Source organism: Miscanthus floridulus, chromosome 3 (genome assembly GCF_019320115.1).
Source record: "Miscanthus floridulus cultivar M001 chromosome 3, ASM1932011v1, whole genome shotgun sequence".
NCBI classification, from domain to species: Eukaryota; Viridiplantae; Streptophyta; class Magnoliopsida; order Poales; family Poaceae; genus Miscanthus; species Miscanthus floridulus.
The window spans coordinates 93404140-93419712 of record NC_089582.1 but is presented as its reverse complement, the minus strand read 5'-3'; the positions used below and the strand labels follow the sequence as shown (position 1 = coordinate 93419712).

The window sequence follows — 15573 nt, the reverse complement described above, 5'->3', positions numbered from 1 at the left end:
CATCATTCATCAGTTTTTCTTTTCCAAGCGAAGGACTTATCTTAAATCTGGACATAATACACCCCAAATTACACATTAAAAAATCTGAAATAAGAAATACATAGTATTCTATCTAGATTCTTCCATCGTGTTCTTCCCTGATGGCTTCTCTCGAACACCGGAGCCAAAAGTGTAGTCCTTATGCCGAATTTAACGACCAACAGCAGAATAATGGACATGCCGCAAGATCCAACGCTTCGGAACCAGTCCAAAACACATAAACAGCTGAAAGAATATCGGCAGTTGCAGCGTCGGTTACAACATAGGATGCTGATTCATCATCTCGAGACCTTGATTCTCCGCAACCATCGACGATGAGGTCAATGACCCGGAGTCGCTGTTCTCGGCAGAAGCACCCCTCCCCTTACAGACGAAGGACAAAATTGGTCGCCTGCCGATAAAATTGATGCCTACAACGACGATCTCGTCGCGGCAATTACCGAAGTCATTGGAAGACACACGATCCTAACCGCAAATCATCTGATTTCGTCGGAAATTTATTTAGGCTCAACCCTAAGACACTATAAAACGGCGGAAAAAGAACGGGCCCTCTCCCCTTTTTATCTTCGGCAAACGCACCGGAGAAGGAGGAGAGAGGTCCTAGGCACGGCGACCGCGGCGCGGCAGAGCGAGGAGCAGGCTGGTGGCTGCGGCTCTTTTCGTGGCCTCATGTTTCCAGGCCGATTGATGAGCAGTTCAGATAGCCCGTGTACTTGTTGATTCTATAGTAAATGTCTGCCGTCTGCTACTGCCGTGATGCCTGTCGGCACTGGGACACTGGGTAGAGGTCTATTCTATATGACTCCATTTTTTGCAGTATGGGAAAAGCTTTACAGTAGCAGGATATGTATCCATGTGAAGAGGAGACCAGGGCACGGGGGGGGGGGGGGGGGGGGGGGGGGGGGGGGGGGGGGGGGGCAGCCCAGGTTTGTCTCCACTGGCCCGTGCCAAAAGCTTGAAAGTGCATACCGCGGACCGCCCTGGCTCCTGGTAAATGCATCGCCGCCTTGCGCCAACATGTTCTTCCACATGACCCCGTGCACGGCACACTACCGCAGCACGCTGTCTGCCCTGCGCACATGCAAGCACATAGACCGGGGCGCGAGCCCACGAAACGCGCGATGCTCGCGCACACGCTGCAGCGGCCGGCAGTTGTTTGGATCCCCCGCACACCTGACCTGGTGTTGCTCGTGATGAAGTGATCCTTGTCGGCGACGTCGCGCACAAGCGCGAACGCACAGCAACACTGTCACTGGTTCGGCGATTCGCCGAACGCCTTGGGGGCGTCCTCTAGCCTGTCCTTTTCCTTGCTTACTTGGACGCCCTGGGCTGAAAGCCAGCAGAAAACCGGCCCTGTACCGGTTCCAGCCCACAATGCAGCCCAGCAAAAATTAGGCCTAGCTTCCTCTAGCAACGATCCAAAGACACCTGAGGGTACATTCTATAAATAAAGCTATTAATCTGAAACCAGGTTTAGAGTCTGAACTTCTGACAGACTATACAGTTCCGCGGCAATCCGCGTGCTCCGCCGACAAGCGTCGACCATCTTCTCGTTGATCGCCGATACTTGAGGTGGATTTTGGGGTGCTTGGCCTCCTGGCTCGCTCTTTATACGGTTGCAAAATTACAACCCTGATCTTGGTCGCAATCGAATTCCATAAAAAGAGCGCTAGATACCAATTGGATCAGCTGTCGGCACGCTGAAAAAGTGGGCTTCACTCCCTCCTCGTCGTATGAAGATTTAGGACCCCTTGGAAATTTCGTACAAATTGTACAGAAATTTACAGGATCGGTTCATTTTCAAAGAAAAGACAGAAACAGAGAGGTGTCCTAGAGCACGTTCCAAAGGGGACTTAGAAGGAAAGAAATGCCGGCACTTTTGACTGAAAGGATAATCTGATGCAGTGATGCTGAACTACATTCAAACAAATTAAAGACGAGGCAAGAACCTGATGCCTTGCAGCTGCAGGCGCAAAATCCTTGGCGACTCTTCTTCCTAGCTCTTATTTCCTAGTTCGGACTCTGTACAGTTTTTCCTTGTTTTGGTTCTTGCCTGTTTGCAGCTCTCAGGCCGCGCTATTCGTGCTAGTTCTTGACTTCCTGAACATTTGTTAAACACGGAAATTTCACGTGCTCGCATGCGGATCCCGTTCATGTGTTAAGATGATCAGCACGACTATTTGCTTCGCCATTAATCGCAGCTCCGCACCAGAAAAGGTACCTCACAGCGACCAGCTCCCCGCGGAGACGGCAGAGTCTCATGGCGTCTTCAGCTCCTGCGCCTGCCTCTACGTTATCTTGCGGTGGAGCCCATGACGCACAGGCTCAGCTCCCCCACATCGTCATCTTCCCGTTCATGGACAAGAGCCACACCATCCCGCTCACGGACCTCACCCACGTGCTCCGACGCCGGCAGCTGGCCACCGTCACCTTCCTCACCACCCCGGGCAACGCAGCGTTCGTCCGCGCCGCGCTGGCCGGCGCCGACGGCGTGGCCATCGTGGAGCTCCCCTTCACCGACAACCTGACCGACTCAGGCGCCCCACCGCGCGCGGAGTGCGTCGAGGCCCTCGACTCGCTGTCCTCCTTGCCGGCCTTCGTCGAGTCCGTCTCGCAGCTGCGGCCGCGGTTCGAGGAGGCGCTCGCCGCCCTGCGGCCCCCTGCCAGCGCCGTCGTCGCCGACGCGTTCCTGTACTGGGCTCCCGCGGCCGCGGCCGCGCAGGACGTCCCGACGCTGGCGTTCTTCGGCACGAACGTGTTCGCGCACGTCGCCTGGGAGGTGGTCCTGCGCGACAACCCGGCCTCCGTGCTCACCCGCGCCACCACTCCGGACGACGCCGTGTTCACCGTGCCAGATCGAGTTCCCGCACGTCCAGCTCACCCTCGCCGACATCCCGGTCCCCTTCAACGACCCGACGAGGCGACGACGACGGGGCCGAGCCGCGAGATGGACGCCAAGGTCGGGTACGCCATAGCCAACAGCGACGGCCTGATCGTCAACGCCTTCGACGCCATGGAGGCCCGCTACATCCAGCACTGGAACCGGCACGTCGGGCCGAGGGCCTGGCCCGTCGGCCCGCTCTGCCTCGCTCGGACGGCGCCCGAGGCGCCGTGGCACTGGCATGGCGACGTCGCCAAGCCTGCTTGGATGCGGTGGCTCGACGAGAAGGCCACTGCTGTCCGTGCCCTCCTCTACGTCGCGCTTGGCACGTTGGTGGCCGTACCGGGCTCTGAGCTGAGGGAGGTGGCGGACGGGCTGGACCGAGCAGGGTTGGACTTCATATGAGCCGTGAGACCCGTTGACGCCGACCTCGGAGCGGGCTTCGAGGAGCTCGTCTAGGACAGGGGCAAGGTGGTGCGCGAGTGGGTGGACCAGCGCGCGATCCTTGCGCACGAGTGCGTCAAGGGATTCCTCAGCCACGGCGGCTGGAACTCGGCGCTGGAGACCATCAGCGCCGGCGTGCCGCTGGCGGTGTGGCCGATGGGTGCCGAGCAGCCGCTCAACGCAAAGCTGGCTGTCGACGAGCTGGGAGTTGGGATCAGGGTGCCACCGAAAAGTGACGCGGTCAGCGGGATGGCCCGAAGCGAGCAGATTGCCAGGGTGACTAGCGACCTGATGACCGGGGAGAAGGGCGCCGAGGCTGCCAGGAAAATGGCTGCGTTACAGTACAAAAAAAAAATGGCTGCGTTGGCAGCGAAGGCGCGGGAGGACGTGGCCGAGGCCGGGTCGTCGTGGAGAGCCGTGGATGAGCTCATCGTTGTGTTCAGCAAGCGGAGCACACAATCCTAGAAATCTACCGCTGTGCTTGGTACATTGACGTTGTGACCCTTCGTAGAATCATTCGAGACTTCTTACCAATTACATCTTTTTTAATCTACGTCTGTGTCTGTCTGTAGTTCGATCCACGGTTCTGGGATTCGCCCGAATGGGCCGAATTTCACCGAAATTCACCCATTTCGGTTGGGCCCGAAATAAGGCCCAAATCAGCCCAGAGATCCCGACCTCTAGTATAAAAGCCTGAACACCTCTTGAAACCCTAAATTTTCACTTGTTCCTACTCTTTCTCCCTGGTGGCCGCCGGCAGCAATTCTGTAGAGGTGTGAGCAGATCTCGTCTTCAGCATCCAGTCCTCCCATGTTCCCCCACAGCCATCTCCAACCGTTCCCATCCATCTTCTTCGTGAGTCCCTTGTCCATGAAGCTCCCACTTGCTCACATGGACCATGGCCAGCAGCAAGTAGGACGGTGGCGACGGCGCTGGCGCCGGTGCCGGCGCAGCGACGCGACGCTGTGGTCACTTTGCGTGTGCCAGTGTCGTTGCTGCCCTCCCTGCCGCCTGTGCATTGCACGCCGCCACCTGATGCACCCTCTCCATGGCCACAACCTTGTGTTGACTGTTTGGAGAAATTTTGTTCAAATTTGCTCAAATTTCATTCAAATTTTCACTGGATACCGGTCCGAATTTTCTGAATTTCGTCTAATTCGGTGGTCACCGAATTTTTTTCAGAATTGAATCCCAAAACCTTGGTCCGATCATCGTGTATCTTTTCTTTCCGAAACATTCTGAAACTTTTTAATAAAATACACGTGAAGTTGTGTTTTAAAAAAAAAGTCTGAAACACAGAGGGACGAAGACGTTCCACCTCCAACAAATTTACAAATTTACAAGATTTTATCCAATATATAATTGTTCAAAACATGGACAGGAAACAAAAATTTTATCATTATTAATAGGGATTGAACCCATTTATTGGTCGATCAGGCTCACTAGCAATAATATGGTCATTAATAGATGAGGCAAAAAAAAATGCATCTCTTACTCGTGATGCATTTACTGCGGTTTTAAGCTCAGTTGCAACACACTAAGGACCAAAATACCAAATGGAGGCTATGGTCCAAACAGGAGTCTATTGGAGTAGAAAGCAAGGCACACTAAGCCTGGAAGCACACAAGTCCTGGCATGATTGTTCGACACCTCTGATAGACAATCTGAGGCTGTGTTTGGCATGGCTCACTGGGGCTCCGGCTCCTCCAGCTGTTCTGTTGTGCACTGTTAAATCCTGTAGAACCTTGTAGCATCAAAAGAACTCCAGCTCCTGCAAACCAAAAATGACATGCTCAGACAAGGAGCAAGCGGAGCTGGAATAGGGTGGCTCCTCTGGCTCTGCTACAGCAGTTGCATAGGAGCACTACAGTGAAGGAGCCGAGGCACTAGGGAGCTGCACCAAACGATGCCTAAATTGATAGGGTCATTGTACCTCTAAAACATAGATCAGGGGATAATATTTCGACTTAGATGGGAAACTTGGTGGTGTACCTTGCCCTAGGGCAGTTGCAGCCATAGCGTCGCAGCGACGTGGCCGCCGGTGTCGTAGTAGCGTATGCGCGGCGGAGTCCAGAGGATGGTGACGCCTCCGGCGGTGCTTCCCGTCACTGCAGCGCGCCCGTGATCGGATGGGGCCTTCTAGGGTTTCTTTGGTGGGTTACTGGCAGCGTCGAACCTCGTGTCTAGCGCCCCGGCCCCCACCTCCTTCTTATAGCGTTGTGTGATAGGGGCCCGTCGACCAGTGGTCGGTTGTGTGTCCCCGATCAGGACACGGTCAAGGGGTCCGACTCAGTCGTTGGACTGAGTCGGATGAGATCAATCCTAACATTCTCCCCCTTGATCTTACCTTATGACTTAAACTTAACTTACTTACTTTATCTTGTTCCCATTTCATCATAGATCAGTGTATAGAGCGTGTCTCATCGTCACGGTCTATTGTCATTAGATTAAACAACTACAACACACCTCTCTGTTATGAAACAGATACTCAACTAGGCCTTTAGTATCCAGAAATCATAGGTTTTCCCATAAACCCATGTCGACTGTGTGTTCTCTGAACGCACTGGGTGGTTAGTCTTTGGTAAGCGAATCCGCAAGTACTCACTCGGTACTTATGTGCTCAATGCTTTCAACATGATTCTGAATTTTCTCCTTTACAACATATACCTTAGTGCCAATGTGTTTGGCAGCACACTTGACTTGTTGTCTTAGGAGTTAACTTACTTTAAATGGTTGTTGTTGTTGTATACCATTATTAAATCTGGGTATAAATTCCCTTAACCTCCTTTTACCTGTTCCTTAAGCCTCATGATAAGCTACACTATGGTATGCATCACTGATGACACCACAACTATTTCTTTGGAGCTTTTCCACAATAATACTCCAACTGTGAGTGTTAGCAACTGCTGTGGATTTCACTACACATCTCGCCAAAACTTAACTTTTGTACCATCAACTTATTTGAGAGTTCTTATTCTTTCTTACTCAGCATGAGGCCTATAATACTTTGCAAAATTGCAAGACATTCTTAACTCAATTCCAGTGATCTATATCTGGACTGGACTTCTGCCAAAATATCCCAGATACATAAACTACGTTAGGGTAAGTTCTTACTTGTACTTGTACACTCATCAAGCTTCTAACAACTAAAGCATATGGAACCATATTCTTTTGATCAATCTCATATCGGTTCCTGGAACACTTAAAGTTCCCAAAAACTATTACCCTTGACTATAGGAGCAGGCGTAGGTTTACTCACATGCATACTTTACTTCTTTAAAATCTTTTCTAAGTATGCATTTGCGATAGTCCTAATACCCTATTTTCTTCTATCTCGGTGAATTTTGATTCCTAAAACTAATGACACTTCACCAAGATCATTCACATTGAAACTTGAGGACAAAACTTCTTATTCTTCAATGACAGCTTAACATCACTACTAAGGAGTAGAATGTCATCTATTCACAGGATGTGGAAAATGAATTTTACATTCTTGATCCTCGCATAAACACTATCGTCCTTCTCATTTTCTTTAAAACCCAAACTTTCTTATTGTTTTCATCAACTTCAATACTAATGTCTAGAGACATACTTTTAACCCATAAATGGATTTCTACAGGCGGCATCCCATATGTTCTTTTCTTCCACGACAAAAACTTTTTAGGTTGTGCCATGTAATCGTTTTCATATAAATCCCCGTTGAGAAATGTCGTCTTTACATCCATCTGATGTAACTCTAAATCGTAATGTGTCATTAACACCATTATGATTCTAAAAGAATCCTTACATAAGACTGGAGAGAAAACTCTCATTATAATCTATTCTTTCTCTTTGCTTAAAGCATATTGCCACAAGTCGTGCTTTATATCTTTATACATTCCCTTTGGAGTCATATTTTGTCTTGTAGACCCATTAACAGCCTACTATTTTGGCTCTATTAGGAATTACTTCTAAGTCTCAAACATCGTTGGTACTCATCGAATTCATTTCAACTTTCATAGCTTCTTGCCATTTAAATGAGTAAACGCTTCTCATGGCTTCTTCAAATGAGGTGGGATCACTCTTCATTTAAATTTCTTTACTAACATAGACATTATAGTCATCAGAAAACTGGTTTACTAATTCTTTGAGACCTTCTGGGGCCTCAGCTACTGGCACTTTTCATATGGGGCTGTTGTTGCTCTTCATTGCCAAGAGATAATTGATTCTACAGGCTCCTGTATAACAAGATCCTTATTTACATTATTCATCTTCTTCGAAGAGCTAACAACAGGTGTTGTATTGGTCATACAACTCAATAGGTATTGAGAAACTTGTTGCTCCTAAGTAACTGGAGTGGGCACACAGTCCCTCTTCTCTTGAAGTCTTAGGTCTGTACATACCTCTACATACCATGCTCCCCCGGATCTTTCCATCATTTTTAAAGATAGTGTATCTTCAAATATCTTATTTTGGATTTAATCTGTTAAAATCTCATATGTCGCTTTAAGCACCACCTTAACATCTTTGAGACTGACTACGCTATCTTCCTGTCGGAACTTTAAAAGGTCCAGGAATTTAGCTATTTCTCTGCTTAAGGGTATCATTGTTGTAACCGTTGTACTCCTCCGACGGCCACATTCATCTTAATTAATCTTTATCTCAGTCTTAATGAAGAGTATCTTTCTTAATTGATCTTTATATTTTTTCTCCCCCTCGAAATATGGCATGAACTTTACTGCCATAATTTCTATAACTATTCAGAAAGCCTATAAACGAGAAGACATTTATAACTTACTTCATTCACATGATTGTGTCATGTAAACAAAGTTATTTCTTGATCCATTTACGAGTACACTTTCCTCAATTCACTTTAAGAACTCAACGAGATCTTTCATTTGCGATACTTTTTGCAAGTCACGCTTGCATCTTTTCTTATCTTTTGGTTATTATTGACCATGACTATGCATTTTTTTTGTGCCAAGGTCAATACTAGGACAACATAAGAGATACCCAAATTTCTCTCGCTATGCGGGATACAAAACATGTGAATCATCACAAAACTTCTCCCGCCATGCTGGATGGACTAGCATAATTACTATACCAAAACTTCTCCCATGCGGGATACATCTATACGAAAACTTAGTCATGACGACTAAAACATTCACTTATACTTCATTTTCTAATTCAATCTTCCCGTTGGTTCCAATTTAATCAAAAAATTAATAAATTAATAAAAATTATCCTAAACTAGCTTGACTCAAGCCTTTTTATTGACATACCCCAGCATTGCAGCCCGTGGCATGCAGCTGAGTGATATCGTCGAATTAAAACATACAAGGTGCTTCCGCATCAATTTTATATCACCGTTGGGTAGAAAATAGAATTAATGCATAGAACTCATAAATCAACTTGAAATACAAATAACAACTCTTCAAAATTAAACTCTCCCGTTAGTTCGAATTTAATTAGAAGATAATCAACTTTATTGCAGTGAAAAACTAAATGAAATACATTCTTTTAGTTCAGGAGCATTTCTCGGTCCTTATCTACTCTCTGAAAAATTCACCACGTTGGTATAAAATTTACCAGAGATTTAAACTTTAGACTTAAATTCGTTATAATATTGTCATCATCAACGTTGGTCAGAAAATGATAATACCATAATCTTACATAAACAAAAAAATGACTAGTCCTCTAATTAAATTTTCCTGTTGGTTCCAATTTAATTAGAGGATCAACATAATCATAATTTACTAAATATAATTGATCTTCAAATTAAATTCTCCCATTGGTTCAAATTTAATTAGAAGATAATCAATATTAAACTTTACAGCGGAAAAATGAACTCAATTTCGTGAATTGTACCAACATGAAAATTCACATTTCTACTATTTTCTTTGAGCCAATTTTTATTTTCCAGAGATAAACATTTACTGGAAAACAAAAAAGGAAAAAACTGGGCTCAATCTTGACTGGTTCTCGGCCCAAAACGGCAAAAGCCGCCCGACCTAGCTCCCTTGCACGCGCGCTGCCCGCACCCAGGCCGCAACTTGGGCTTGGGCCGGCAAAGCCGCGCAGCCGCGCGCGCCCGCCTGGGCCGATTGTTGGCTCGATCGATCTGCGCCGTATCCGACGGCAGAGCGTGCTTCTCGCGGGAACAAAAATGGTGATGCGACGCTGGCTCACAAAATCGTAGCTCACTTCTCTTCTCCCCTTTCTCTCTCTCAACCCCGCGAGTGACTGAGCGCAGCCGAGACTCAACGCGGACGCGACGCAGGGGATGGTGGCTCCGCCGTGGCACCCCTTGCCGATGCACGTGTGCGGCCGGCGCCGCGCGCAGCACCGTCGAGCGGCACCACGGTGGTGCCCTTTGGCCCGAGCCCGAGACAGAGATCGTGCGGTGGCGCTCCTCCCGCCCCGACGGCTGGGGTTGACTTCCCGCGCGGCATTCATGAGACGGAGCGGGCGGACCCCAGGTTGGAGCTCCTTCCCCTTGTCCGTTCACTCTCTTCCCCTTCCTCGTCGTGAAGGGTTAGGGTTTCTCTAGGTAAGCCACCTTCCTAGCTCTTTCCCTTTCCCCTTGCCGATTGGGGATTAGGGTCAGGGTTGCGTTAGGGTTAGGGTTTCATACTGTTCTTCTTCCCTGAGCTTTTGCGCGGGTTAGGGTTAGGGTTGCTTTTCAAACCCCGAGGCCCTTCTCACTCATTTTCTTCCCCGATTTTGGGTTTAGGGTTAGGAACCCTCTGTCTCGATCCGAATTGGATCTTTCTCATCTCCTTCTAAATTGCTACCCCTAATTTAGATCTATACTAGAACCTGGCGCTGGTACCATTGATAGGATCATTGTACCTCTAAAACGTAGATCAGGGGGATAATATCTCGACTTAGATGGGAAACTTGGTGGTGTACCTTGCCCTAGGGCAGTTGCAGCCATGGCGTCGCAGCGACGTGGCCGCCGGTGTCGTAGTAGCGTAGGCGCGGCGGAGTCCAGAGGACGGTGACGCGTCTGGCGGTTCTTCCCGTCACTGCAGCGCGCCCGTGATCGGATGGGGCCTTCTAGGGTTTCTTTGGTGGGTTACTGGCGGCGTCGAACCTCGTGTCTAGTGCCCCGGCCCCCACCTCCTTCTTATAGCGCTGTGTGACAAGAGCCCGCCGACCATAGATCAATCCTAACATGAATGTGTCGACCAGCACCTAGACTTGAGCCCTAAGTGGCTATGTCAACTTATTTTCCCTACTTATATTCCAAGCTATGTCTAAGTATTCCTACCTCGCTCATGCATCAACATTGTGCATCATCAGCATCATGTTTCCTTATGCAACATTGCATTCATGTAGGAACCGAGGCAACCTTTGAGCGTGGTGCAGCCACGGCTGCAGCTACAAGAATCTGCGGCGAGCACGCAGCTTACTGTTTGCTATCGAGTGTGGAAACTAAAAAAAACAGGTCACAGTAGCTGCCTCTCAGGTCGGAAGACGCAATCCACTTGCGTGGGTTTGAAACGCATATACAGGTAGGCAGGTAGCAGCCTCGGATCAAGCAACAGATTATGCCGTCGGATGTGCCGGTTCAATTCCGGCCCCATTCGAATCGATTCTGGGGAAGAAGCCACCGCCCAGGGGCCATTTTCTATTCGATCACGAGACGAGACCCTGCTGCTCCGAGGCGAGACCTCACGTTGTCACGCAGCCCGATCAATGCCAGTCCATGTAACCAGTGGCGCTAACCCCGACCGGTTAATTAATTCGTTAACAGACAAAACAAAGTGGAGCGCGTTCACGTGACCGCGCCTGCTGTTGCACGAGAGCGAGCGGGCACGTCGGCTCGGCGTGTGCAAAGCACTAGCAGATGGACGGAGATGGATTGCTGCTGCTGACAGACTGACACGGTTTGTTTACCGGTGGATGTGGATCTAGCGAGCTTCCAGCACGAGAAGCTCTGCCTCTGACGTTACATGAGCTGGTGATTGGGATTAGAGAGTGCAAGTACTGTAACTAATTAAAGAGGGAGGGCGTCAGGTCCGGAGGCAACGCATGCACTTGACGTTGTCAACGTTGGATTCGTTCTTTGCCGACTACGGAGTAGCGCTGTGCCGCAATTACTCATCGTAGCACGTACGTCGCCCCCAGGACGCGTCGGCGTCGATGCTGCTGGGCGCAACAGCGGCATGAGATATGATTACTTGATTAGGCTTAGAAATCGGTTATGTGATGACGCGGACAGGGGCCTGATTCCACTGCAGCTCTGCTGTGCATGAGTTGCCAGCTGAGTAAACAAAAGGGATGTTGACTCCACTGCACATCTGCTGTGCTTGCGGGGCAAACCAAAAAATCCGAATGAATAAACAAAACAGTGACAAAAGCTAATACGTTTTCAAAATGAAATAATGCAGACGCCCGCCGTGGCACCGTGGGGCTAGAGCCCACGACCACAAGATTAAGAGCCTTGCGCACCTCCGACTGGGCTAGAAGGGACTTCTGACTGCGGTAAAAGTGAAAGCTTAGAGCATCTCCAAGAGTTTGTCAAATTTTACTTGGCAAATCTTATGATTTGCCAACTCTCAAAATTATATGCCAAGTAAAAAAACAATCCATCTCCAAGAGTTTGGCATTTTTGACTTCGTAAAATAAAAAACCCGTTAACAAAACGAAGATGCCCGCTAAGTGAACGAAGAGCCCCGCTAAGCGAACGAAGAGCCCCGCTAAGAGAACGAAGAGCCCCGCTAAGAAACGAAGAGCCCCGCTAAGAAACGAAGAGCCCCGGATGCCAAGCCGTATACGTGCGCGTATATTTGCGCGCGCAGAGGGAAGATTTGTCAAGTTGCTATTGATGCCAAGTTGTTTTGCCAAACTGTTGGAGGCTATTTTTTCTTGTTTTGTCAAAATTATATGGATGCAAGTTAAGATAGCAAACTCTTGGAGATGCTCTTAGAAGTTCATTGAAACACAGGAGTACATAGCACCACCAAGAAACAGAGAATTATCAGGCATATCTACCAGGGCAGACTATGCTGAAAACTCAAGAACATGAAGCTGTTCCAATCACGTCGCCCACTTGGGATGTCAGCACACACATCCATCAACAACATACTGTAAAATGTACTAGAACATCAGTAACCCATTCGTATCAGAGCTGTTCCAATCACGTTGGCCACTAATGATATCAACGCAATCCATCTACAGCATACTGTAAAATGTAGTCGAGCATCAGTAACCAAAATCGCCTCAGAGATATCTGTTCATCGGTGAGCTGTTATTTTTGTAACTGAAATCCCTCAGTTCTAACACAAAGCCAAAACATTTCACTGATATGTACACAAAATAAACGTCCAAACAGTAACTCCATACTGTCACACTTTCATCTACTGCTACTATCAAACTCAAGCTCGCAAACAGACTTTATATCTATACTTTCGTGTGTGTATGTGTATCTGTGTCTATAGCAGCCTTCAGAAAGGAAGCAGCAAAATTCGTTCCCAGCTCTTCTAAAACACGAGCTGACAACACAAACAAGAAATCGTCTCAAATGGCACACTGTAAAGATCTACACTACTATTTACTGTACTTACGGCAGGTTCCCGATATGATATCCTGCGGCTATAGCACGCGAACAACACGCTCGCCGGCCTCCGACGCCGCCGCCGATGCCGGCTGCCCGTCCATCTCGTAATGGCGGTGGATCAGGTTGAGCAGCGCCCTGGCGCGCTTGCACGTCTGCGGGCTGCCGTCGGCCACCAGCGTGTACAGCGACGACATGAGCCCCGGCATCCTCCCCAGCAGGGCCACCACCTTGTCCCCGCCGTGCCGGCATAGCGAGACCAGCAGAGCCACGCAGTGGTCCTTCCCCGACCGGGACGCCGACGACGTGGCGAGCGCCTCGACGACGCGGGCGACCAGGCCCGGCCGCGCCAGCACGGCCTGCGCGCCCGTCGGCTGCTCCGCGAGCCTCGCCAGCAGCGTCACGGCGTCGCTGGCGAGGTCGTCGTCCCGGTCGACGACGGAGACGGGCAGGAGGAGCCCCGCGAGAGCCGCCACGGCGCCGGCCGCGACGGCCCTGCAGTGGTTGCTCGCGCACTGGAGGAGACCGTAGAGGCTGACCATCGCGTTCTTGCGCCCGCGGTGCGCGCCGTCGTGGATCAGCTGCACCAGCGTCGGGATGGCCTCCGGGATGCGCCCGATCTCCTCGGCGTGCTCGGCGTTCGACGACAGGTAGAACAGGACGGCCGCCGCGTTCTGCCGCGCCTCCGCCATGGCGCCCACGTTGATCACGTCCACCACGAGGCCCACGCCGCCGGCCTCGAACAGCGCCGCCCGGCCCCGCGGGTTCTTCGACAGGTTCAGGAGGCACGCCACCGCATTGTCCTGCACGGACGCGTCCGTCGAGGACAGCAGGCACAGCAGCCACGGCACGGCGTTGGCCTCCACGAGGCACGCGCGGTAGAACACGCTGTGCTTGCACAGCTTGCGGGCCTCCCACGTCGCCTTCCTGCGCTCCGCCGTCGAACCCGTCGAGATCTGGGCGACGATGTAGGCGACGGCGAGACGGGCAGCGCCCGCGGCCGCCGGCCCGAATGCCACGGCTGTGTCGCCGAGCGCGCCGTGGCGGTGCCCCGAGCTGCTTCGGTCCGGAAGCGAGACGCCGTTGCTGAGCAGCATCCGCTCGATGATCCCGCGGAGCGCGGCGTTCGGCACCACGTCGGCGGTGCGGAGCCGCTCGCCGGTGAGCGGGCACGTGCGGCATCCAGCCTTGATCCACCGGGTGATGGACTCGCGGTCGTACGTCTGGCCAGTAGACACGGTCACCGGGTCCGTCATCAGGTCCAGCGTGATCGGGCACTGCAACGTCTCCGGTCTGAGCCAATCCGGGCACCTCGCCGGCGGCCGTGACGCCGCGTCCGCTTTTGGGTTCGCGTCGATCTGATCGAACAGCACGACGCGGCAGTACACCATGAATGCCATTAAGCTGTTGATGAGCACCGCGTCGCTGCTGCTGCTGCTGTCGCCGCCTGCGCCGCCGTCCAATCGCGTGCGCAGCTCGTCCTCCAAGAAGGCAATCTCCTCGGAGCAGTCGGACCAGCTTCTAACCCCGATGTGCTCCAGCACCCGCCTCGCGTCCTCGGCGTTCGGCGAGACGCGGCTCTTGAACTGCTCCAGTATCGACCGCACGCTCCTCGCCGCGCGCTCGTCGCCGGCGTCCGGACGCACCGCCGCGCGCCACGCATGCTCCGACATCAGCCGCGCGAGCTCCCCGGCATCCACGGACGCATCTACTACGTCCTTGGGCAGCGCGTCCATGGCCGCAGCGACGGACCCGAGAATCACCCGGAGCTCAGACGCGGCCAATCCGGCGTTCACGAGCACCCACAGCCGCGCGCCCCGTCGCGCGCAGTCGGAGAGGAGGAACCGCAGCTTCTGCATGGCCACGTGCAGCTCCGTGAGACCCAGCACCGCCGATGACGGCAGAGCTGCTGTCTTCGTCACCGTCACGTCTTGGATCTCCTCCAGGAAGGCGAGGAGGAGGCCTGCAATCCGCACTGCCTGCCGTAAGCCGCGCCGGAGAACAGGGAAGGCGCCGGCGTCGGGGCCGAGCCGCCCTTGGCTCGCCAAGTCGGCCGCAAGGGCGAGAAGCGAGCTGAACAGAGGCGCCGGCGCGATGCTCTCGCATGGGTAGACTGCCATGAGGGATAGAAGGCGGCGGCGCTTCGGCTCGCCCGTTGGCGGAGGCGGCGGCATTGTAACCGACTAAACCGAGGAATAAGGGGAGGGGGCACATAAAACGGTTAAGTGAAAAGAGAAGTTTGGAGGTAGCCGTAATTCGCAGCGCGAGTGCTGATATTTATAGAGGAGGCGGAACACGTGTTGCGAGGGAGGAGGCATAGGGTTGGGATCATGCCACGTGGATGTGCTGACACGTATTAGGCGATGGTCGGGTGGTTTCTGCGATGGCGGCGGAAGTTGGTGGCATACAGGATAAGGACGGAACAGCACCGACCGCTATTGCATGCAGCCAGTTCAGTCAAGTTTCGTATCTTAGGTACTTAGTATTTAAGAACCAGGAAGAAGCATGCAAGTTAGACATGGCGTTCCATTCTCGCCGGGCGTGATGTGTTGATGAAGGGGCTGATTAGGAGGATTGGCAGTGGAGCCTCGACTCATATCTGGAGGGATCGATGGCTCCCAGACCATTTCAGAGGTCAACCGATCACCCCCGAGGATGGGCAACAGGT

At 51.5% G+C, this 15573-nt stretch overlaps 1 protein-coding gene and 1 pseudogene across 1 annotated transcript; one reads left to right on the top strand and one right to left on the bottom strand.

Annotated features, from left to right (window-relative positions):
* The first annotated feature begins 2065 nt into the window (after nt 1-2065).
* Nucleotides 2066-3829, top strand: LOC136544064 (UDP-glycosyltransferase 90A1-like; annotated as a pseudogene).
* An 8751-nt stretch (nt 3830-12580) lies between these two features.
* Nucleotides 12581-15150, bottom strand: LOC136541917 (U-box domain-containing protein 19-like). Its single transcript, XM_066534093.1, has one exon. It carries the CDS (start codon nt 15077-15079, stop codon nt 12944-12946), a length of 2136 nt encoding a protein of 711 aa, XP_066390190.1. The 5' UTR covers nt 15080-15150; the 3' UTR covers nt 12581-12943.
* Between the last annotated feature and the right edge of the window lie 423 nt (nt 15151-15573).